General features: G+C 42.0%; 1 protein-coding gene across 3 annotated transcripts in view; it reads right to left on the reverse strand.

The window, feature by feature from the left end:
* The window catches only part of TMEM131 (transmembrane protein 131), a 254,703-nt gene that overhangs the window by 102,159 nt on the left and 129,469 nt on the right, over positions 1–23,075 (reverse strand). For all 3 annotated transcript variants that reach the window (XM_028832201.2, XM_015112922.3, XM_077958821.1), the window contains exon 5: positions 8,807–8,930. In XM_028832201.2, the coding sequence (XP_028688034.2) occupies positions 8,807–8,930 (124 nt within the window). The remainder of the gene's footprint in view (positions 1–8,806; positions 8,931–23,075) is intronic.

Genomic DNA, 23,075 nt, shown 5'->3' on the forward strand with positions numbered 1-23,075 from the left:
TTCAAAACATACAGGCATATGTCATTTTATTGTGCTTCGCTTTGCTACACTTCACAGGTACTGCCGTTTTGCAAGCCTGCATTAACCAAGTCTACCAGTGCCATTTTTCCAACCGCATGTACTCACTTTGTATCTCTGTGTCACATTTTGGCGATCTTGCAGTATTTCCAAATTTTTCATTATTATAATATCTGCATGATCTGTGATCTTTGATGTTGCTACTGAAATTGTTTTAGGGCACCACAAACTATGCCCATATAAGATGGCAAGCTTAAAATGAAACATGTTATGTGTGTTCTCATGGCTCCACCAGCCACTGTTCTCCCAACTCCCTTCCTCTCCTTAAGCTTCCCTATTCCTGAGATACAATAATATCACAATTAGGCCAATTAGTAGCCCTACAATGGCCTGTAAGTGTTCAAGTAAAAGGAAGAGTTGCACATCTCTCACTTTAAACCAAAAGCTGGAAATGATAAGGTTAGTGAGGAAGACATGCTGAAAGCCAAGAGAGGCTCAAAGCTAGGCCTTTAGTACCAAACAGCCAAGCTGTGAATACAAAGGAAAAGTTGTTGAAGGAAGTTAAAAATGCTACTCCAGTGAACACACACCTGGCAAAGAAGGAAAACTGCCTTACTGCTGATAGGGAGAAAGCTTTAGTGGTCTGGATGGAAGAGCTAAGCAGCCCAAGCATTCTCTTTTTTTTTTTTTTTTTTGAGATGGAGTTTCGCTTGATGCCCAGGCTAGAGTGCAATGGCGTGGTCTTGGCTCACTGCGACCTCCGCCTTCCGGGTTCAAGCGATTCTTGTGCCTCAGCCTCCTGAGTAACTGAGATTACAGGTGCACACCACCACAACCAATTTTTGTATTTTTAGTAGAGGTGGGTTTCACCATGTTGGCCAGGTTGGTTTTGAACTCCTGACCTCAGGTGATCCACCTGCCTCAGCCTCCCAAAGTGCTGGGACTACAGGCGTGAGCCACCACGCCTGTCCGTGCCACAGCATTCTCTTAAGCCAAAGCCTAATCCAGAGCAAGGCCCTGACTCTCTTTAATTCTGTGAAGACTGATAGAGGGGAGGAAGCTGCAGAACAGCTGGAAGCTAAAAGAGATCGATTTATGAGGTTTAAGAAAAGAAGCCAGCTCTATCACATAAAAGTGCAAGGTGAAGCATTAAATGCTGATGTCCAGGTTGCAGCAAGTTATCCAGAAGATCTAGCTAAGATCACTGATGAACACGGCCACACTAAACAACAAATTTTCCATGTAGATGAAACAGCCTTCTGTTGGAAGATGCCATCTAAAGAGGGTATGTCAGTGCCTGGCTTCAAAGCTTCAAAGGACAGGTTGACTCTCTTATTAGGGACTAACACAGCTAGTGACTTTAAGTTGAAGCCAGTGCTCATCTGCCATTCTGAAAATTCTAGAGACCTTAAGAATTGTGCTAAATCTACTCTACCTGTGGTCCATAAATGGACAAGGCCTAGATAACAGCACATCTATTTATAACATGGTTTAGTGAATATTTAAACCCCACTGTTGAGACCTAATGCTCAGAAAAAAGATTTCTTTCCAAATATTACTGCTCAGTGACAAGGCAACTGGTCACCCAGGAGCTCTGATGAAAATGTACAAGAAGATGCAGTTGTTTTCACACCTGCTAACACAACATCCATTCTTCAGCCAAGGATCAAGGAGTAACTTCAAGTTGCAAGTCTTGTTATTTAAGAAATACATTTCTTAAAGCTATAGCTGCCACAAAGGGTGATTCCTCTGATGGATCTGGGCAAAGTCCATTGAAAACCTCCTGGAAAGGAGTCACCATTCTAAATGCCATTACGAACATTTGTAGCTGGGCACAGTGGCTCAAGTCTGTAGTCCCAGCACTTTGGGAGACTAAGGGAGGTGGATCACCTGAGTCAGGAGTTCGAGACCAGCCTCGCCAACATGGTGAAACCTGTCTCTACTAAAAATAGAAAAAAAAAAAAAATCAGCTGGGAGGGGTGGAGTGGGCCTGTAATCCCAGCTATTCAGGAGGCTGAGGCAGGAGAACTGCTTGAACCTGGGAGGCAGAGGCTGCAGTGAGCCAAGATTGTGCCAGCGCACTCCAGCCTGGGCGACAGAGTGAGACTCTGTCTTGGTGGCGGGGGAAGAACATTTGTGATCCATGGGAGGAGGGTTAAAATGTCAACAATAGGAGGTTGGAAGAAGTTAATTCCAACCCTTTTGGATGACTCTGAAGGGCTCAAGACTTCAGTGGAAAAGTCACTGTAGATGTGGTAGAAACAGCAAGAGAAAAGAATTAGAAGTGGCATCTACAGATGTGAATGAACTGGTGCAATCCCCTGATAAAACTTGAACAGAAGAGTTGTTGTTTCTCAGGGATAAGCAAAAAAAAGTGGTTTCTTGAGATGAAATCTACTCCTAGTGAAGATGCTGTGAATATGTTGACATGACAGCAAAGAATTTAGAATACTACGTAAACTTAGAGGCAGGGTTTGAAAGGATTGACTCCAATTTTGAAAGAAGTTCTACTGTGGGTAAAATGCTATTAAACAGCATTGCACGCTACAGAGAAATTTTTGTGAAAAGAAGAATCAATGGATGCTGCACTCTTCACTGTTGTCTTATTTTAAGCAACTGTCATGGCCATCCCAACCTTCAGCAACCACTACCCTGATCAGTCAGTGGCTGTCAACACTGAGGCAAGGCCCTCCACCAGCAAAAAGACTATGACTTGCAGAAGGCTGGCATGATCATTAGCAGTTTTTAGCAATAAAGTATTTTTGAAATTAAGGTATGTACATTTTTTAGACACAATGCTACTGCACTTAATAGGCTACAGTATAAACTCTTTTTTTTTTTTTTTTTTTTTTGAGACGGAGTCTCGCTCTGTCGCCCAGGCTGAAGAGCAGTGGCCGGATCTCAGCTCACAGCAAGCTCCGCCTCCCGGGTTCACGCCATTCTCCTGCCTCAGCCTCCCGAGTAGCTGGGACTACAGGCGCCCGCCACCTTGCCTGGCTAATTTTTTGTATTTTTTAGTAGAGATGGGGTTTCACCGTGTTAGCCAGGATGGTCTCGATCTCCTGACCTCGTGATCCGCTCGTCTCGGCCTCCCAAAGTGCTGGGATTACAGGCTTGAGCCACTGCGCCCAGCCTTAAACATAACTTTTATATATATGGGGAAACAAAAAAATTCTGTGACTGGCTTACTGCAGTGGTCTGGAACTGAACCCATAATATCTCCAAGGTATCCCTGTATCCCAAGTCCAACTCCTTTCTTCACCTCTTCCATGTATCACTCTGGTCAGAGTAATCATCTAATCATCTTCTTACCCTGGAGTATGGCAACAGCCAATATGACTGGTGTCCCTTGTCCTACTTTTGATGAACAATGATCCTTTTAAAACCTAAAGCTACAATTTCATTCCTCTGTTCAAAACCCTTTGATGGCTTTCCACGTCATTCAGGAAAAAGAGTCAAGTCAAACCACAGTTTGTAAGGCCCTTCATGGTCTGCCCCCTTACTTCTCCTCTCATCTGTGCTCACTCTGGTCTAGCTGTCTTTGAACACCAGGCCTGCTTTCAACAATGGAGCCTTTGTACTGCCTGGTCCTTCCCGCTAGAATGCTTTTCTTCCATGTTTCACTTTCCTCCAAACAGTCCCACCTCACCCCTTTGAGTTTTCGTTCCAATGTCACCTTCTGAATAAAGCCTACCCTGACCACCCTATTGAAAATGGCACGCCTAAGCCTCTGATCTCATACCCTTCCCTGTGCACGCCTAAGCCTCTGATCTCATACCGTTCCCTGTGCACACCTAAGCCTCTGATCTCATACCCTTCCCTGTGCACACCTAAGCCTCTGATCTCATACCGTTCCCTGTGCACGCCTAAGCCTCTGATCTCATACCCTTCCCTGTGCACACCTAAGCCTCTGATCTCATACCGTTCCCTGTGCACGCCTAAGCCTCTGATCTCATACTCTTCCCTGTGCACACCTCAGCCTCTGATCTTATACTCTTCCCTGTGCACGCCTAAGCCTCTGATCTCATACCGTTCCCTGTGCACGCCTAAGCCTCTGATCTCATACCGTTCCCTGTGCACGCCTAAGCCTCTGATCTTATACTCTTCCCTGTGCACACCTAAGCCTCTGATCTTATACCCTTCCCTGTGCACACCTCAGCCTCTGATCTCATACTCTTCCCTGTGCACACCTAAGCCTCTGATCTTATACCCTTCCCTGTGCACACCTCAGCCTCTGATCTCATACTCTTCCCTGTGCACACCTAAGCCTCTGATCTCATACTCTTCCCTGTGCACACCTCAGCCTCTGATCTCATACTCTTCCCTGTGCACACCTAAGCCTCTGATCTCATACCATTCCCTGTGCACGCCTAAGCCTCTGATCTCATACTCTTCCCTGTGCACACCTAAGCCTCTGATCTCATACTCTTCCCTGTGCACGCCTAAGCCTCTGATCTCATACTCTTCCCTGTGCACACCTAAGCCTCTGATCTCATACTCTTCCCTGTGCACACCTCAGCCTCTGATCTCATACTCTTCCCTGTGCACACCTAAGCCTCTGATCTCATACCATTCCCTGTGCACGCCTAAGCCTCTGATCTCATACTCTTCCCTGTGCACACCTAAGCCTCTGATCTCATACTCTTCCCTGTGCACACCTAAGCCTCTGATCTCATACTCTTCCCTGTGCACACCTAAGCCTCTGATCTTATACCCTTCCCTGTGCACACCTCAGCCTCTGATCTTACACCCTTCCCTGTGCACACCTCAGCCTCTGATCTCATACTCTTCTTTTGACCTTGTAACATCTTCTAAGATCGTATAAAATTTACTTATTTATCATGCTTGCCTTCCCTCTGCTGCTGACTTTACCCAAACTCCCCAGAGTATGTATGATAAGCATCTCTGTTTTCACTGATGAAAGTGCCGGGCACTTAAGTAGACACTTCATAAATATTTGTTACATTAATTCCTTCTTTCCACATAGGTGGGGTGGCAAAACTATAATTTACATTTTCTTATACATTTTAAACTGCAAAAGTAACAAGTGCTGATTTTACTTAGTGATACAGACCAAAGATGACTGAATAAAAAGCTAATACCCTCAAACCTCCTCCATTCTCACCATTATTAGGTTATCCAGTTAACCTGGCAAATCTAATCTGTGCTTTATTCCGGCTCTTATTAATATACCCAAATAAATATACACAGATTTTTTGCTTTTTATAAAAATGGCATTATAGGCCGGGTGCGGTGGGTCATGCCTGTCATCCCGGCACTTTGGGAGGCCAAGGTAAGCGGATTGCTTGAGGCTGGGAGTTTGAGACCAGCCTGGCCAACATGGCAAAACCCCATCTCTACTAAAAAATACAAAAATTAACCAGGTGTGGTAGAAGGTGCCTGTAGTCCCAGCTACTGGGGAGGCTGAGGCACAAGAATTGCTTGAACTGGGAGGCAGAGGTTGCAGTGAGCTGAGATCACGCCACTGCATTCCAGCCTGGGCGACAGAGAAAGACCCTGTCTCGGAAAAAAAAAAAAAAAAAGGCATTATATTCGACTCTACAATATGCTTTTCTTACATATTAGCATGTCACGTATATTACTGCAGATCTATAGAGACCTATTTCATTCTCTTTATTATCTGCATAATATTCCATACTACCGCTCCATCGCGTTTCCTTAAATTCCCAATAACATGCATGGAATCAACAGAACAATGTCCTTCTACATCTAATTAAAATAATCATTAATTTTTATTAATGCCCCTTCAACCCATGAGAAGAGACTGATCATTAAGTATACCGAAATGAGTGAACTATAACATTTTAATTTTAGTCACAGACTGAAACAAAGTGTATCCTAATCTTCAGTTTATCTGAAAATTTAATTAATCAAAAGGTTCTAGTCAATAAAGAAAACATCATTGTTTCCTATTGTGTGTAAGGCACCCCATTTCCACAATTGGACTTGTTAGAATATTATTATAAAAATCTGTCTTTTCTGATGCAAAACATATGTTGCATATTTTATGGCCTATATACGATATGGCCATGAAAGATGAATGGCCTAAATGCAGTCTGTTATGTAATTTTAAATTATAATTGATTAGATAATTATATTCAATCAACAGATAATTACAGATAATTACAAAAACTTATATACAGAGAAATAAATCGTTACACAACCACATCCCGTACCTCTCATAGTATTCCTATTCTTTTTGATTTTCAGGTGGTCTTAAAATCAAAACCTAACAAGATTACTTGCATGTGTGGATTAAAATACAATTATGTAAAACTTGGTTTAAAAAATAATTTAAAAATAATTAGTCTTTTCTGTATTTCCTACTTTTTGGTTAAGGTAGAGATGATAACAGCAATTAAAAACTCTGAGTTATAGACAACGTTTTATTGTCAAAGAAATAACACCTGACCAAGAATTCTGAGCATGACAAAGGCAATTAGAGTAAACATACAGAAAGATTTTGCTCTCCTCCACATAAGAAAGTCTATTCATCTTTCCCCAAGGCTCTTATTGTTGGCATAAAGCTGAGGTGGAGAGGAAATAGGTTATTTCTTCCCCCAAGAGTCCACTCCATCTCTCCCCTCTACTTCTTGAGCTTCTTAAGTCAGTGTCTTACTGTAGGGGAAAAAAGATGGAAAGCAAGGAGAAGAAAAAAGTGTAAGAGGAGAGAGTAAAGATTTTGGCTATCTCCTTTGAGCTAAATCTTGACTATTTAAATGTGGAATTTGGTAGGTGTCATTATTTTTATTGTTTAATTCCATCACCTGACAGCACAAAACAGATTGGTTAACTTGTTCCTTAATTACCTACACATTTAGTTTATCTTTTAAAAAATTTCCAGAGACCCTATTCTCTGCATAACATTCATATATAGAAATAGTCCCTAGGAGAGTCTAGTTCAGAAATGTCAAGTTAGTAGCCTATGGCTTATGTTGTTTGGCTCATACTGTCTTTCTAAAATTGAATTGATTTTCAATGTGTAAAGACTGGAAGATACATGAAAATTCTTATTTCTGACTCTTCTTGGGAAATGAGCAGAACTGCACATGGGCTTAGACTCCTCACACGGTAACCACTGGCCGGAGCCCAGGGGAGGCTGATCTCTTTGAATGGGTCACATGTTCTCTAGGACACCCCTCATCCCACTCGGCTTGCTTCCTTCATTTATACTGTTTACCTAGCCCAGTTTAAGAACCTGTTTGCAACTCTTGTTCTAGTCTCTGTATTATGATAGCAAAGAAAAAAGTAAAAACCCTGGCCTTTAACACAGGTGAAGCTTGGAGTGTTCAGAAACAACAAAATATTGCTTGACTTAGCAAAAAGTTAACAAGCTAGAAATAAAATGTATAGTGCAGTTGTGAACTATTTTTGAACTGATTCCATTTTTACTTCACAATTTGGCCCTTTAACCCAACCTGTCTCTGCATACTGACAATGCCTGAAAGCTGGATGGTTTCATTCCACATAAATACATCTCTCTATAGAAACTATTAGGTACAGGCCACTCACTGAAGTGTAATATGATACAAATCACTGGGGATGATAATAGAACACCTACACCTTCACCTTGGCTCCTGTCACTCACTGCACGACGGGAGCAGACCTCTCTGGCGCTCGGCCTGTGTAGACACAGGCCTCTCACAGCCTCAGAATTATATTATTGGAGGCTATTATTAACAGCACTTTTATAAAAAGTGTGAAAATGTCTTTTAGATAACAAAGAATAACTCAAGGGAAAGCTATTTTAAGAAATAATTTAGAAAAGGGATATTTCCACAAGAATCACAAAACAATTAAGCTTTTTATTACCAAAAGTAATATGCTGATTTATCAGTCCCTTGTTTATAAAATACCTTTAAATGAAAAAGTTATGCTTTTTTGTTTTACTGTAAACAACAACATATGATGAAACAGGATTTTAGAAAGGAGAAATGTAAACATCAAATAATTGATACAAAAATATAGCAACCAATATCTTATATGGTTAAAAAGGTTTCTTCTTTGTTACTCAATCACATCCCTTCAAAGGAGTCAGTGAAAACTCTGGGAAGATGAAATTTGGTTCCATTCATTTACTTCCCTCTGATCTTTGTTATTTTGTTAATTATTTTGGAAACCTATATATTAAAGCTTTAGGTATTCTCTCAGATTTAAAATGTACTTAAGAAACCATTTTTATTTTTTTGGTCAGAGAAAACGTTTTTAATAACAAGTTTACACACTTCCTATAAAAATAAAAAATAAAATTTTAAAGGATATTTGTGGTAAGGAGAACCTTAAATTGGAGCCCAAGACTTTATGTCCTAATCTCTGAGGCCGTGACTAAGATGTAACTAAGGCTCCCAACCGGCTGCCTTTTAGTTAATCAAAAGGGAGGCTCTCCAGAGAGTCCTGACCCACTGACAGGAGCCCTTTAAAGCAGAGTTTTCTCGCTGGAGGCAGAAGAGGACGCCAGAGAGGTACACAGTGCCAGCGGAGAGATGCCCTGTTGCTGGCTGGAAGACGGATGGCCTGTGAGAAGGAACCCGGAGGCCCTGAGTTGCTGGGAGGGGTCACTGGCCAAGAGCCAGCAGCCAAACAGGGGTTTCAGTTCTACAACCACAAGGAACCTAATTCTCTCGACAACTTTAATGAGTTTGGAAGTGACTTCCCCTCAGAGCCTCTGGACAAGGACTCAGCCCGGATGACATCTTAATTTCAGCCCCTGATACACTGAACGAACTGAACAAACTCAGGAAAGATCATGTATAGCAGAGAAACTTACCCTATTTTGAAAAAATGATGCATGAAAATGTGATGTTGTAGCAGATATTGATACTAAAGTAATAGTTTCTTCAGAACTAGGATTATGTAAGTAGACTTTTTCCATTTTTGGCATTCCAACTGGTCTGTAAAACAAAAAGAAAATTATCACAAATACTTCACAGATAATTATGATTGAATTATGATTGATAAGATGATTTCTAGTTGTTAAAAATTAATCAAAACTGTTAGACAAACACATAGCTAAATATATTAAAATGCTTTCTGAATTTATCTTTAAACTTACACATAAAAATGCATTTAGTCACTCAATAAATATTTCTTGAGTGCCAATGATGTCACGTACAGTGCCAGGTGCTGGGATACAATGAAGCAAGTCTCATCCCTGTGAAGCTCAGAACCCAGTGAGGTGGTGGACGGGGCACAAAATGGTCAGTTCCTTTTCTTTCTTTCTGTACCACCACCTGGCCTCCTACCAATCGTGCCCTCTTCTCAAATTCCATGGATACGTGCTCTTCATTTTAGGAGTGGAAACTGAGTAGCAAAGTTGTGTGAGGAGATCTTGTGAGTTAGGGGCTTTTACTATATTCATTTCACAAGAATACTGGGGCACAGAAAAGTCAATTAACTTGTCAAAGGCACACTTGGAACCTGGATGTGAATCTAAGTCTTCTGGGTCTAGACTGCGCTTTAACTGCCAGTACTGAACTGCCTCTTCTCAAAGTTAAACACACTCAATGGTTTGAAATCCCCAAATCCATTTTAATGTCTCCCTTGGCATCCATGCCATGGTTTGCCTTAGAAGTGAAACTTTATTCTATAGTCCACTTACTACTTCTGTAGCTAATCTTACTGGTACAGGCCTCCTACCTTCTACAGCTTCCTTGCTTTTTCTAACTACCCACACACACTCACTAGTTATTAGGTTCCTTCCTAATCTCACATGACCCAACCTAAACAAGTAACTCTGTTTTCAATCCAGACCTTCCACCTGAGCCAGGCTAGTTCCATGGGCAAGTCCCCCACGGCTCTGCTAATCTGCCTGCCCTGTGTTTTCTCCCTATCCTCCTCCACCAATCCAAACCCTCTTTTTCTAATTCAAATATACACCCTTCTTTCACAAGGTCCTCTCCTCATGCAATCATTTTGGTCCATGGTTTTTGAAATTGTAAATTTCATATTTCATATTTAAAGTTTACATATAAACCTCAAATCCCAAGCAGTTGAAAACGCAAAGCCAGAACTGCATTTTATACTTGGTTCAACTGTCCACCATGCTTTTGTTCTTCAAGAAGTTCTGTCCCTACCTTTTCTTCAATTTAGTTGCTCACCTCTAATTCAAGACTTGGGAAAGTTGATGAACAGTGAACAGCTGATAATTTTCAATAGTTTAAGAAAATGGAATGCAGGTGGAAGGGCAGGGCACGATGGCCAAATAGAAGGCTCCACCATTGTCCCTCTCCCCACAGAAATACTAAATTTAACAACTATCTATGCCAAAAAAAAACACCTTCATAAGAACCAAGAATCAGGTGAGCACTCACGGTACTTGGTTTGGTTTTAACTTCGTATCACTGAGAGAGGCACTGAAGAGGATAGGGAAGAAAATCTTGAATCGCTGATGCCACCCTTTCCCACCTACGCCCCTCCACCCGGCAGCAGCCAAGTGGCACAGAGAGAGTCTGCGCACTTGGGAGAGGGACAGTCCAGCGTCTGTGAGATTTTGCAGTGAACTCAGTGCTGCCCTGTCACAGCAGAAAGCAAAATCTGGCTGAACTCAGCGGTTGCCTTCCCAGGAAGGGAGCATTTAGATGAACCCTTGCCGGGGGGAACTGCCCATCCTAGCAGTCCTAACTCGAGTTCCCACTAGCCTTGCCACCTCAGGTTAAAATGTTCTGGGGCCCTCAATAAACATGAAAGGCAGTCTAGGCCACAAGCACTGAAATTCCTAAGAGAGTCCTAGTGCCATGCTGGGCTTGGAGTCAGTAGACTTGGGGGGCATGCAACCTACTGACATACGAGCTGGGGTGCCCAAGGGAGTGCTTGCCCCACCCCTCCTCCAACCCCAGGCAGCACAGCTCACGGCTCAGAAAGTGATCCCTTTCTTCTGCTTGACAGAGGAGAGGAGAGGGAAGAGAAATGAGGCCTTTGTCTTGCATCTTGGATACCAGCTCAGCCACAGCAGGATGGGGATGCTGTGGACTGGGGAGGGAGCCCAGTTCCCAGTCCCAGACCTGGCAGCATTTACCACAAGCTGACTGAAGAGCCCTTGGGCTTTAAGGGAATACTGATGGTAGCCTGGCAGTATTCTCCATGGGCTTGTGGTGATGGTGGCCATGGGGGTAAGGATCCTCTGTCTGTGGAAAGGGGAGGGAAGAGTGGGCAGGACTGCATCAAATGGGTTGAAAGCCAGCTCAGCTGCAGCGCAACAGAACACCAGGTAGAGTTCTAAGGTGTCTGACTCCAGTCCCTGGCTCCTAGACACACCGACAGACCCACCTGGGGCCTGGGGGAACTTGCTGTCCTGAAGAGAAGGACACACACCTGGCTGGCTTCACTACCTGCGGATTGCAGAGCCCTGTGGCCTTGAAGAAACACACCTGCAAGCCAGGGAGTGGTTACAGTGGGCCGTGGGCGAGACTCAGTGCTGTGCTGGCTTCAGGTCTGACCAGTGCGGTTCCAGTGGTGGGGGCCACAGGGATGCTGTGTCATTCCACTCCCAGATCCAGGTGGCTCAGCACAGAAAGAGCGATGTTTGGGAGAAAATAAGGAAAGAGAACAGGAGTCTTCGCCAGGTAATCCAGAGAATTCTTCTTGATCTTTATCCAAGACCACCAAGATGGTACCTCTATAAGTCTGCAAGAACCACAGTGTTGCTGGGGCTGGGGTGCCCCCTAACTCAGACATGGCTTAGATCACTACACCCAAGTCCTTTTGAGTATCTGGAAAGCCTTCCCAAGAAGAAGGGGTACAAACATGCTCAGACTGTGAAGATTACAATAAATACCTAACTCTTCAATGCCCAGACACTGATGAACATCTATCTGCAAGCATTAAGACCAGCCAGGAAAACGTGACTTCCTTAAATGAATTAAATAAGGCACCAGGGACCAATACTAGAGAAACAGAGATATGTGACCTTTCAGACAGACAATTCAAAATGGCTGTTTTGAGGAAATTCAAAGAAATTCACGATAACATAGAGAATGAATTCAGAATTCTATCAGATAAATTTAATAAAGAAACTGAATTAAAAAGAATCAAGCAGAAATTCTAGAGTTGAAAAATGCAACCGACATACTGAAGACTGCATCAGAGTTTCTTAATGGCAGAATTGATCAAGAAGAAGAAAGAATTAGTGGGCTTGAAGACAGGCTATTTGAAAATAGTCAGAGGAGAGAAAACAAAAAAGAATTAAAAAGAAGGCACACCTACAGGGCCTAAAAAATAGCCTCAAAAGGGGAAATCTAAGAGTTAATGGCCTTAAAGAGGAGGTAGAGAAGGAAACAGGGGTAGAAAGTTTATTTAAAGGGATAATAACAGAACACTTCCCAAATCCGGAGAAAGATATTAATAATGACGTACAAGAAGGTTATAGAACACCAAGCAGATTTAACTCAAAGACTACCTCAAGGCATTTAATAATCAAACTTCCAAAACTCAAGAATAAACAAAGGATCCTAAAATTAACAAGATAAAAGAAACAAAATTAGGTACAACGGAGCTCCAACACGTCTGGCAGCAAACTTTTCAGTGGAAATCTTACAGGCCAGGAGAGACTGGCATGACATACTTAAAGTGCTGAAGGCAACAACAAAAAACCCCCACACTTTTACCCTAGAATAGTGTATCTGGCAAAAATATCCTTTCCAGCGAAAATATCCTTCAAATATGAGAGAGGAATAATGACGTTCCCAGACAAACAAAAGTTGAGGGATTTCACCAACATCAGATATATCTTACAAGAAATGCTAATGGGAATTCTTTCAAACTGAAAGAAAAGGACCAATTAATTAGCAACTCTCCGGGACGCTGGAGTGGGCAGATTTCTTGAGTAATATTCCGTAAGCACCGGTAACCAAAGCCAAACTGGACAAATGGGATCATATCAACTTAAAAAGCTTCTGCACAGCAAAGGAAACAATCAGCAAAGTGAAGAGACAGCCCACAGAATGGGAGGAAATATTTGCAAACTACCTATCTGACAAGGGATTAATAATTAGAACATATGAGGAACTTGGCCGAATGAGGTGGCTCAAGCCTGTAATCCCAGCACTTTGGGAGGCCGAGATGGGCGGATCACGAGGTCAGGAGATCGAGACCATCCTGGCTAGCACGGTGAAACCCTGTCTCTGCTAAAAAATACAAAAAACTAGCCAGGCGAGATGGCAGGTACCTGTAGTCCCAGCTACTCGGGAGGCTGAGGCAGGAGAATGGCGGGAACCCCGGGAGGCGGAGCTTGCAGTGAGCTGAGATCCAGCCACTGCAGTCCAGCCTGGGCGACAGAGCGAGACTCCATCTCAAAAAAAAAAAAAAAAAAAGGGGGGGGGGCAAATTATCTGAATAGGTATTTCTCAAAAGAAGACATAGAAAAGACAAAGAGGTATATGAAAAAATGCTCAATATCACTAATTATCAGGGAAATGCAAATCAAAACCACAATGAGATATCTGATTCCAATTAAAATGGCTTTATCCAAAAGACAGGCACGACAAATACCGGCAAGGATGTGGAGAAAAGGGAATGTTGGTGGGAATGTAAATTAGTACAAACGCTAGGAAGAACAGTTTGGAGGTTCCTCAAAAAACTAGAAGTAGAGCTACCATACAATTCAGCAATCCCACTCATAAGTATACGCCTAAAATAAAGGACATCAGTATACTGTAGTGTTATCTGTACTCCCATGTTTATTACAGCACTATTCACAATAGCTGAGATTTGGAAGCCACCTAAGTGTTTATTAACAGATGAATGAATAAAGAAACTGTGGTACATATATACAATGGAGTACTATTCAGTCATGAAAATGAATGAGATCCTGTCATTTGCAACAACCTGGATGGAGCTAGAGAACATTATGTTAAGTAAAATACGCCAGGCCTAGAAAGACAAACTTTCCATGTTCTCACTTATTTATGGGAGCTAAAAGTTAAAACAATTGAACTCATGGAGATAGAGAGTAGAAGGATGGTTACCAGAGGCTGGGAAGGACAGTAGCGGGGATGGGTAGAAATGGGGATGATTGATACGTACAAAGAAACTGAAAGTATGGTTAAGACCTAGCATCTCCTAGCACAACATGGTGACTACAGTAAAAAAATAAAAAAATAAAAAAAAATTAACTGTACATTTTTAAATAACTAAAATAATATAAATGGATTGTTTGTAACACAAAAGATAAATGATTGAGGTGATGACTACCCCATTTACCCTGATGTGATTATTATGCATTGCATGCCTGTATCAAAATATCTTATGTAACCCATAAATATATATATCTACTATGTACCCACAAAAATTTAAAAATAATTGAATAAAAAAGCAACAAATTAATCAGGGGCTAATTTAGGTTCCTTTAAAGATAGTGAATTAGTACATGCTGGCTCTCCCTGCCATCTTCTCTCCCCCCAACAATAATGCTGAAAAAATTTAGAAGTTAGAGGGAGGTACTAACTCCAAGAAATAACCAAAAAACAGTGAGAAGCCCTTGGGAGAACTGAAGGCTGCCTTAAAGTGGCAGGCGAAGGAAAGTGAGTGGCAATGGGCAGCCTGAGCTGACGAGAGGCTAGGCTAGGGGAAGGCTTCCAAACTTTATTATCCTCCACTTTCTTCCCAGTCTGCCTTGAGATACAGCCTGATCCTTCAACCTAGAACAGAAAAGCTTGCCAGGGTAAGGAGCTGATGAGCAGCTGCCCTTGAAATGCTCTCCTCTAACGTCTCTCTCCGGTCCTACACAGTCCTAGGGCTACTGAACTACGATTTAGGAAGACACCTTTGTCCCACTATGCTTCTGCCTAAGCACTGTCAGTTAAGAGTGGTGACAAATATGGGGCAATCAACAGTTCTTATGTGTATGTGTGGAACTGGGGCTCTCCATTTTGGGGATCATCTCTCCTTTTAAATTCACAAGAAGAGACAAAGACCAGGACTTGGTCTTCTGCCCTTCTCAATACGCATTACCAGACAGTAGCTGGTAAGTTCACACACCCAAGTAACGTGACATGTTTGGAGTAAATCAATCGGATAATACACACAATGCTGTGACAGAGTGTAATGCTGTCTATTGCCATGGTCAAACATGGAATACAATGTTGAAGAGAAGTGACAAGAATGGATTTCCTTGTCTTGTTCTTGATGTAGGCGGAATTTTTTCATTCTTTCACCATTAAGTATGATGTCAGCCTTCGGGTTTTCATCACAGATGCTCTTTATTAGGTTGAAGAAAATCCCGTCTATCCTAGTTTGTTAGGCATTATTATCATGAAAGGATGTTATTTTCTCAAATGCTTTTTCTGTGGTTATTGACATGATTATTGGTTTTCCCTGTATTCCCTATATTAATTGATTTTTCTGATGTTAAACCAACCCTGCGTTCTTGAGATAAATGTCACTTGGTCATGGTGTAAACTAGATTCTTTTTAGACTCTATTAGCATTTTGTGGAGGATTTTTGCGTCTATATTCAGAAGAAGTATTTTGTCTATATTTTCTCGTAGCGTCTTTGGTTTTGGTATTAGGGTAATACAGATCTAACAGACTACGTTGGGAATTGTTTCCCTTTCTATGGTTTGGAAGAGTTTGGGAATGATCGGTATTCTTCTTTGTTTCATAGAATCCTTAACTAAAGCTGTGTGAGGCAGGGCTTGCTTTCTGGCAAGTTTTTGTTTTGTTTTGTTTTGTTCTGTTTGAGACAGAGTCTTGCTCTGTCGCCCAGGCTGGAGGACAGTGGCGTGATCTCCACTCACTGCAAGCTCCGCCTCCCGGGTTTACGTCATTCTCCTGCCTCAGCCACCAGACTAGCTGGGACTACATGCGCCCACCACCACGCCCGGCTAATTTTTTTAAATCTTTAGTAGAGGTGGGGTTTCACCATGTTAGCTAGGATGGTCTCGATATACTGACCTCGTGATCCACCTGCCTCGGCCTCCCAAAGTGCAGGGATTAGAGGCGTGAGCCACCGCACCTGGCTACTTTCTGGGAAGTTTTTAAATGACTAATACAAACATTTCACTTGTTATAAGTCTATTCAGATTTTCTATTTATCCGTGAGTCAGTTTATATATTTTGGGTCTTTCTGGAAATGTGTCCATTTCAACTAAGTTAATGAATTTGTTAGCATACAGTTGTTCATAATATTCCCTTGTAATCTTATTTCTGTAAGGTTGATAGTAATGTCACCACCTACATTCCTGATTTTAGTAATTTAAGTCTTTTCTGTTTATTCCCTAGTCTAGCTAAAGGTTTGACAATTTGATCTTTTCAAAGAACCAACTTTTGGTTTTGCTGATTTTCTGTTACGTTTTTCTATTCTGTATTTTATTTATTTCCCCTCTAGTTTTTATTATTTCTGCTTGCTTTAGTTGGCTTTTTGCTAGTTTTTTTAGGGAGAAGGTTAAGTTTCTGATTTGAGATATTTTGCTACGTATACGTTTCCTTTCCAGCAATGTTTTTGCTGCATTCTGTAAGTTCTGATATGTTTTGTTTTTGTTCATCTCAAAGTATTTTCTCATTTCCCTTTTGATTTATTCGATTCACTGATTATTAAGGAGTATGTTTATTATCCCAAGAGTTTTTTTGTTTTTGATTTCCAATTTATTTCAGTAGAAAATAAAGTCAGAGAACATACTTTGTACAGGATGAGTATCACTCTTACCTGAAATGCTTGGAACCAGAAGTGTTTTGAACTTCAGATTTTTTTCAGATTCTGAAATATTTGCATTATACTTATCAGTTAAGCAACCCTAATCTGAGAATCTGAAATTCTTCAATGAGCATTTCCTTTGAGCATCATGTTGGCACACAAAAAATCTCAGGTTTTGGGGCATTTTGGATTTTCAGATTAGGAATGTTCAGCCGGTATTGTTTAAATCCATTTAAAATTACTAGTGTTTGTATTATGGATTAGCATATGGTCTATCTTGGAGAACATTCTACAAATGCCTGAGCTGAATAAGTATTCTGTTACAGAGCACGGTGTTCTAAAGATGTCTACAAGTCAAGTTGGTTTATACTTTTTCCAAGTCTTCTATTTCTTTATCTTCTGCCTAGATGGTCTAGCCATTATTGAAAATGGGGGTACTGAAGACTGTCATTACTGTTGCATTGTGTATTTCTTCCTTTAGTTCTGGCAGTTTTGCTTCATATATTTTGGGTGGGTCTCTGTTATTAGTTTTTTATATATATATATATATATATGTTTACAATTGTTTTATCTCCCTGGATTGACCCTTTTGTAATCATAAAATGTCCATCTTAATTGTAGTAACTTTTTTGTTTTAAAGTCTACGTTGTCTGATCCGCTTTTCCCCTAGTGACGCCCTGCTGTACAAGTGGACACTGGGGAAGGGGTGGTAGACCCTGGTCTTCTCAGCTTGCTCTTCCTAGTGTGGAACTTATCCTACTAGTGAGGTGAGCAGGATTGGGTTCCCCAGGTTTCAGGCCTGCTGCATATAGGGTACAGCATCTGTCCTAGAGAGGGGTGGGTGAAGAGAGACCCAGTCCTTTCTAAAACGTGCCTGAAACAGAACTTCTGCAACATAAAGTTGGGGATGATGAGAAATGCTAGTAGTCCTCCCCTCTCAGGGTGAAACTACAGTCGCAGAGTACAAACTGGCGTTAGAGGGAGCTTCTATAACAAGGAGCTGGGGCTTGAGGGGTATGTGGTGGGGAGAACACAATAGGTTGTAGCCCAAATGTCAGAGACTGCCACTGTTCTTATGAAGATTTAAAACATTTTTTTGAATGAACAATTTCCTGGAACTTTAAATAACTGTTTTTTAAAAATAATTCTCATCAGTTAAATTGCTGTTTGTTGAGATGGTCCATTGAGCTCCTTATGCCATTCTTAAAATCCCATGCCCTAAGGGTATATTTGCTTCAAGTATTCGGAAGCTCCACTGTTAGATGCATGCTTATTTTGAGTTGTTATTTTTGTGTGTGTAAATGAACCCCTCTATATTTATGTAATATCTCCCTTTATCCCCAGTAATGTGCTTGTTCTGAAGTTTACTTTGTCCAAATTAACATAGTCCTTTCATGGTTCTTTTGGTTAGTGTTTATATGGTAATATCTTTTCCATCCTTTCATTTTTAACTTGTCTATGTCTGTCTCTCTCTCTCTCTCTCTCTCTATATATATATATACACATATATATGTATATAAATAAAATATTGTCTATGTCTTTATATATACACACACACACACATACATATGTGTAGGTTTTTTGCTAGTTGTGTGTCGCTTTTTTATTCAATCTGACAATCCTGGTCTGTTAATTGGTGTGTTCAGATTATGTATATTTAATAAAATTATTGATAGAGTTAAAGTCTATCATCATGCTATTTTATTTTATTTTTACTAACTAGGAAAGCCGTGCCCACAGACTGCACTGGAAAGGTAGGATCCCAGAGAGTTTCTCTGCTTTACCCAGGGAAGCAAAATCCTGGCCAAAAATAATTCTGTGGCTGACATTCTTTGGACTGCACATTATGAGGTCCACAATCATTCTGTGGCCTAACAGTCTAGAACAACAACAACAACGTGGAAACAGGGATTGGGTCCTGAGGCAGTGATAGGTAGGTATCCAGAACAGGTCTGGAAGAACATATTTGGAGTTAGACAGTAGAACTCCTCAAACCAAGCAGCACTCAAACTGTTGAATTCCTCTTGCTTCTGGGGGGGACTCAGATTCTTTAAATAACAGGCTCATCAATCCCAGGTGGGGTTACGACACCATGAAACAATTAGGGAAATGGGTACAGACCCAGCTGGGGCCTCAAACTACAGCCATGACACTGCAGGAAGAAGCTGAATGATACAATATAGAAGATAAAAGTCTTCTTCCTCAAGCTTCATATAGACATATATGGAGAACAATAGCACACAGAAATAAAAACATCCTCCTTGCATCCTGAAAGTTCACCAACTGTGTGCTTCTTAAAAAAAAAACGCTTTTATAATTCAAATAGACTTCACGCTAACTGGCAACCATTCAAGCACATCTCTGTGAATTCCTTCTCAATGTTTTTCCTTGTGTGACTTCAGTACAGTCAATCTCAGCTAAGATAAAGAAGACAGGATATAAAATGGACAGGTAATTTGGGGTATCCTTCAAGAAGACAGGATTGGAGATGGCCTCCTGCAGGAGAGGGCTGTGGGGAAAAGAGACAAGTGTGGAAGTGCAGGAACCTGGAAGCAGGGAGTGGATCAGAATGCTTGATCTGCAAGGCTTCTGAGGCTGGCCCTGCCCTTTCTTCCAGGGATCAAAGAGGAAAGGCATGGGCCACATCCCATAGAAATGAATGAACCCTTGGCTCAGAGGAGAAGAGTCATCTACTTATGTTGTTCAAAGTAGTTTGGAGTAACAAGAACAGAGGGAAGGTGTCAGGAAGGACATCAGCAGGATATTTTAGTCGTTGCGTGCTCACACAGAGCAGGCTGCCGCTAGCTCTGGGCAGTCCACGCCACAGGAAGCAAAGGGAGCGGGCACTCCTTGGACAGACTAGCTCACAGACCTCACAGGAACAGCTTGCCTTCCTCCTCATCATCCTCTGTTACATGAGCAGAATCTAGGCCATGAAAAGTACATGATTATTTGTAAACTCACAATGTGCTGCTTTTCTGTGCTATGTAATAAATTACCACAAACTTTGAGGCTTAAAGTAATGCCCATTCATTATCTTATAATTGTGTAAGAATGCCTGGTTTATCTGCTCGAGGTCTCACAAGGAAATGCGGAACTTGGCAAGATGTGTCCTCATCTGAAGCTCAGAGTTCTTTTAAGTTCCTTCTGGTGGTTCATAAAATTCAGGTTGCTCTCAGTCTTTTGCCATATGACCCTACCATTTTCAAAAGCAGCACGAAGAAACTCTCTTGCATCCAGTATCTCCCTTACCTCAAATACCTGACGTTTCTGTTTCTGATTGCTAAAGCCAGATTTTAAAGGTTCATGGACTAGGTCAGGCCCACCCCCCCAAAAAAAATCTATCTTAAAGGTCAATTGATTTGGGGCCTTAGTTACAGTTTCAAAATCCTCTATAGCAACACCTACATTGGTGTTTGATTGAATAATTGGGAGAATGTATGTACGTACAGGTACATTAGAGGCCAGACATTTTTGGAATTCTGGCCTATCTTAGAATTCTGCCTATCACAAGCAGGATATATGACTACATGGCTGAACAGGTAAAATTTAGAAATAAAACAAAGATTTCCAAATGCCTGCCAGCGCTGGTCCTGTTTGTTTCTATTCTTGGCTGTCCAAAGACAGAAGTAGGGCCAAAAGGGACAGTGTGAAGTATTTATAAGCCAAGCTGAAGCAGGCACACAACTGTTCTCTGTGTTGTTGCAGCAGAACTAGGAACTGTCCGTATTTTCGAATAGTCTGAGGCTCAAAAGAATTAGAAAGCAGCAGCGACGAATTAGAGACTAGCTTGGAAAGTAAACTGCAATCTTGTGGTCAAAGGCAAGTTTCCTTCACCACAGAAAGATGACACTGCAGTGCCAAGAAACAGCTGAAGAAATGGCTTAGCAACTGCCCTGAGGCAGACCTTATGAATGACAGTGACACAGCACTCTGTTAAGCACAGCTTTGGGCAGGAAGTTGGGCCAAATCAATATGCAGTACTTTGTACCACTCAATTACCGCAAAATATTACTATCCTCCTTTCAAAAACATTTTAGGTTGAAGGCTGAGCTAGGGAGTTGATGTAAAATCTTTTATGGAAAGACTGGGTAGGTAGGAATTGAAAAGCTAAGAGGCACCAAGTATCCCTTTAGGGGGCCTATTTGATTTTCTTGGAATACCAAAAAGTCATCAGAGAAAAACTGCCTTTCATAAACTGAATTTATCTTGACAATAAAGACATCCATTTTTAGCAACAGTCTATTCAATGTCCTCTTTTTTTTTTTTTTTTTTTTTTACAGCCATGAAGTACCTACTTTAAACTTTAGATCTGAAATCAAGATTTTCTGAATGTAATAATTACATAAGCCAAAGATTTTAGTAAACCAAGTTTCTACCCAAAGCATCTTTTGCAGCCTGCAATAAATGTCTGGAGGGAAATCGCCTTTGCAAAATTAGGACAGTAAGAGAAATGTGACATAGTTGACTCCATCTTGCTTCTGACCTCCAAGCTGTCCTTTGTCATTTCTGGGAACAGGTAAAGCTAACTTTGGGAGGAATTTAGTTTATAGTTTAATGTGAAAACAAGGATAATAACCTTTCCCAAAACTAAACTGCTTCTGAAAACTGATGAAAGGCCATGAGGTGAGGGTTATGAGAGGGGCTGAGATAACTGGACATTGTCTGGGAGATCATAAGATTTCTGTTTCCCAATCACTCCTGTAGGTGGCATTACTACTGTAGAACCTAAGGTTGGTCTTTTGAGAGATCCTTTCAGACGTTTGCGTTTCTGACAACTGGCTGGCTCAACCGGTCCTGCGGCCCCCACCCAGAGGCTGACTCAGAGCAGGAGGACCATATTCCACACCCCTATGATTTCATCCCCAACCAATCAACATTCCTCATTCCCTAGCCCCCTGCCCACAAAACTATCCTAGAAAAACCCTAATCTCCAAGCCTTCAGGGAGACTGATTTGAGTAATAACTCTATATCCTATGTGGCTGGCCTCGTGTTAGTAAAACTCTTTATTGCAATACCATGGTCTCAGTGAACTGGTTTTGTCTGTAGAGCAGGCGGGAAGAATCCATCAGGCAAGTACAGGAGTTGCTATGGAAACAGGAAAACATTTAACAGCACTGGCATAAAAACGGGGTTGGGGGGGGAGTAGCGGAGAATGGGAGGGGAGCCAGTGGTGTCTAGATTGCCCCATGGGATTGTTACAAGGCGAGAGGAGGAGACAAAGGGGAAAAACAAAAGATGGGGAGGGAAAGGGAGGGAGGGCAGAGAGAATAAAAGGTAGGGCAGGCAGAGAGAATAAAAGGTAGGCTCAAAGAATAAATTTAAATGAAAAGTCTGAAAACAAAGCTAATTTGATCTGTTTGTTGTGACGCCAATTCTAGAGGGGAGCAGGATAATGACAGGAGTCAGCACTGGGGTCAAGAAAGAAGCAAGGGAAATTCTAGATGTACCCTTACTTAACGGCCTGATACTTTTTAGAAGGTGCCATGAGTTAGAAAGACTCTACCTCCATTTTTGATATTCGACTGTTGACAGTTTTCAAGCCCCAGTGATGCCCCTTTACCTTTAGCCCCACATCTGGGCAAGTCAGTGAGAAAGCCCTTCTCTCTCGGACCTAGTGTGAAGTTCCAATCATGCAAACTCACTCCCGCCTCGCTCCCCGACCACAGTAAAAACCGACTGCTGGCCAGATGGTCAAACAGGAACAGCTCGGGTCTGCGGCTCCCAGTGAGATGGACACAGAAAGCGGGTGATTTCTGCATTTCCAACAGAGGCACCTGGTTCATCTCACTGGGACTGGCTGGACAGTGGGTGCGGCCCACGGAGGGCGAGCTGAAGCAGGGTGGGATGTCACCTCACTTGGGAAGCACAAGGGGTCAGAGAATTTTCTCCCCTACCCAAAGGAAGCCGTGAGGGATTGAACCTAAGGAACTCTGGCACAGATACTGTGCTTGTCCCACAGTCTTTGCAACCTGCAAACCAGGAGATTCCCTCTGGTGCCTATCCCACCAGGGCCTTGGGTTTCAAGCACAAAACGGTGCAGTCATTTGGGCAAACACCACACTAACTGCAGGAGTTCTTTTTTTCCATACCCCAGAGGCACCTGGAATGCCAGCGAGACAGAACCGTTCACGCCCCTGGAAAGGGCTGCTGAAGCCAGGGACCCAAGTAGTCTTGCTCAGCGGGTCCCACCCCCATGGAGCCCAGCAAACTAAGATCCACTGGCTTGAAGTTCTTGCTGCCAGCACAGCAGCAGTCTGAGGTCAACCTGGGACGATGGGGCTTGGTGGGGGGAGGGGCGTCTGCCATTGCTGAGGCTCGAGTAGGTGGTTTTACAATCACAGTGTAAACAAAGCCACTGGGAAGTTCGAACTGGGTGGACCCCACTGCAGCTCAGCAAGGCTGCTGT

The sequence above is a fragment of the Macaca mulatta genome, chromosome 13 (genome assembly GCF_049350105.2).
Source record: "Macaca mulatta isolate MMU2019108-1 chromosome 13, T2T-MMU8v2.0, whole genome shotgun sequence".
Lineage (NCBI taxonomy): Eukaryota > Metazoa > Chordata > Mammalia > Primates > Cercopithecidae > Macaca > Macaca mulatta.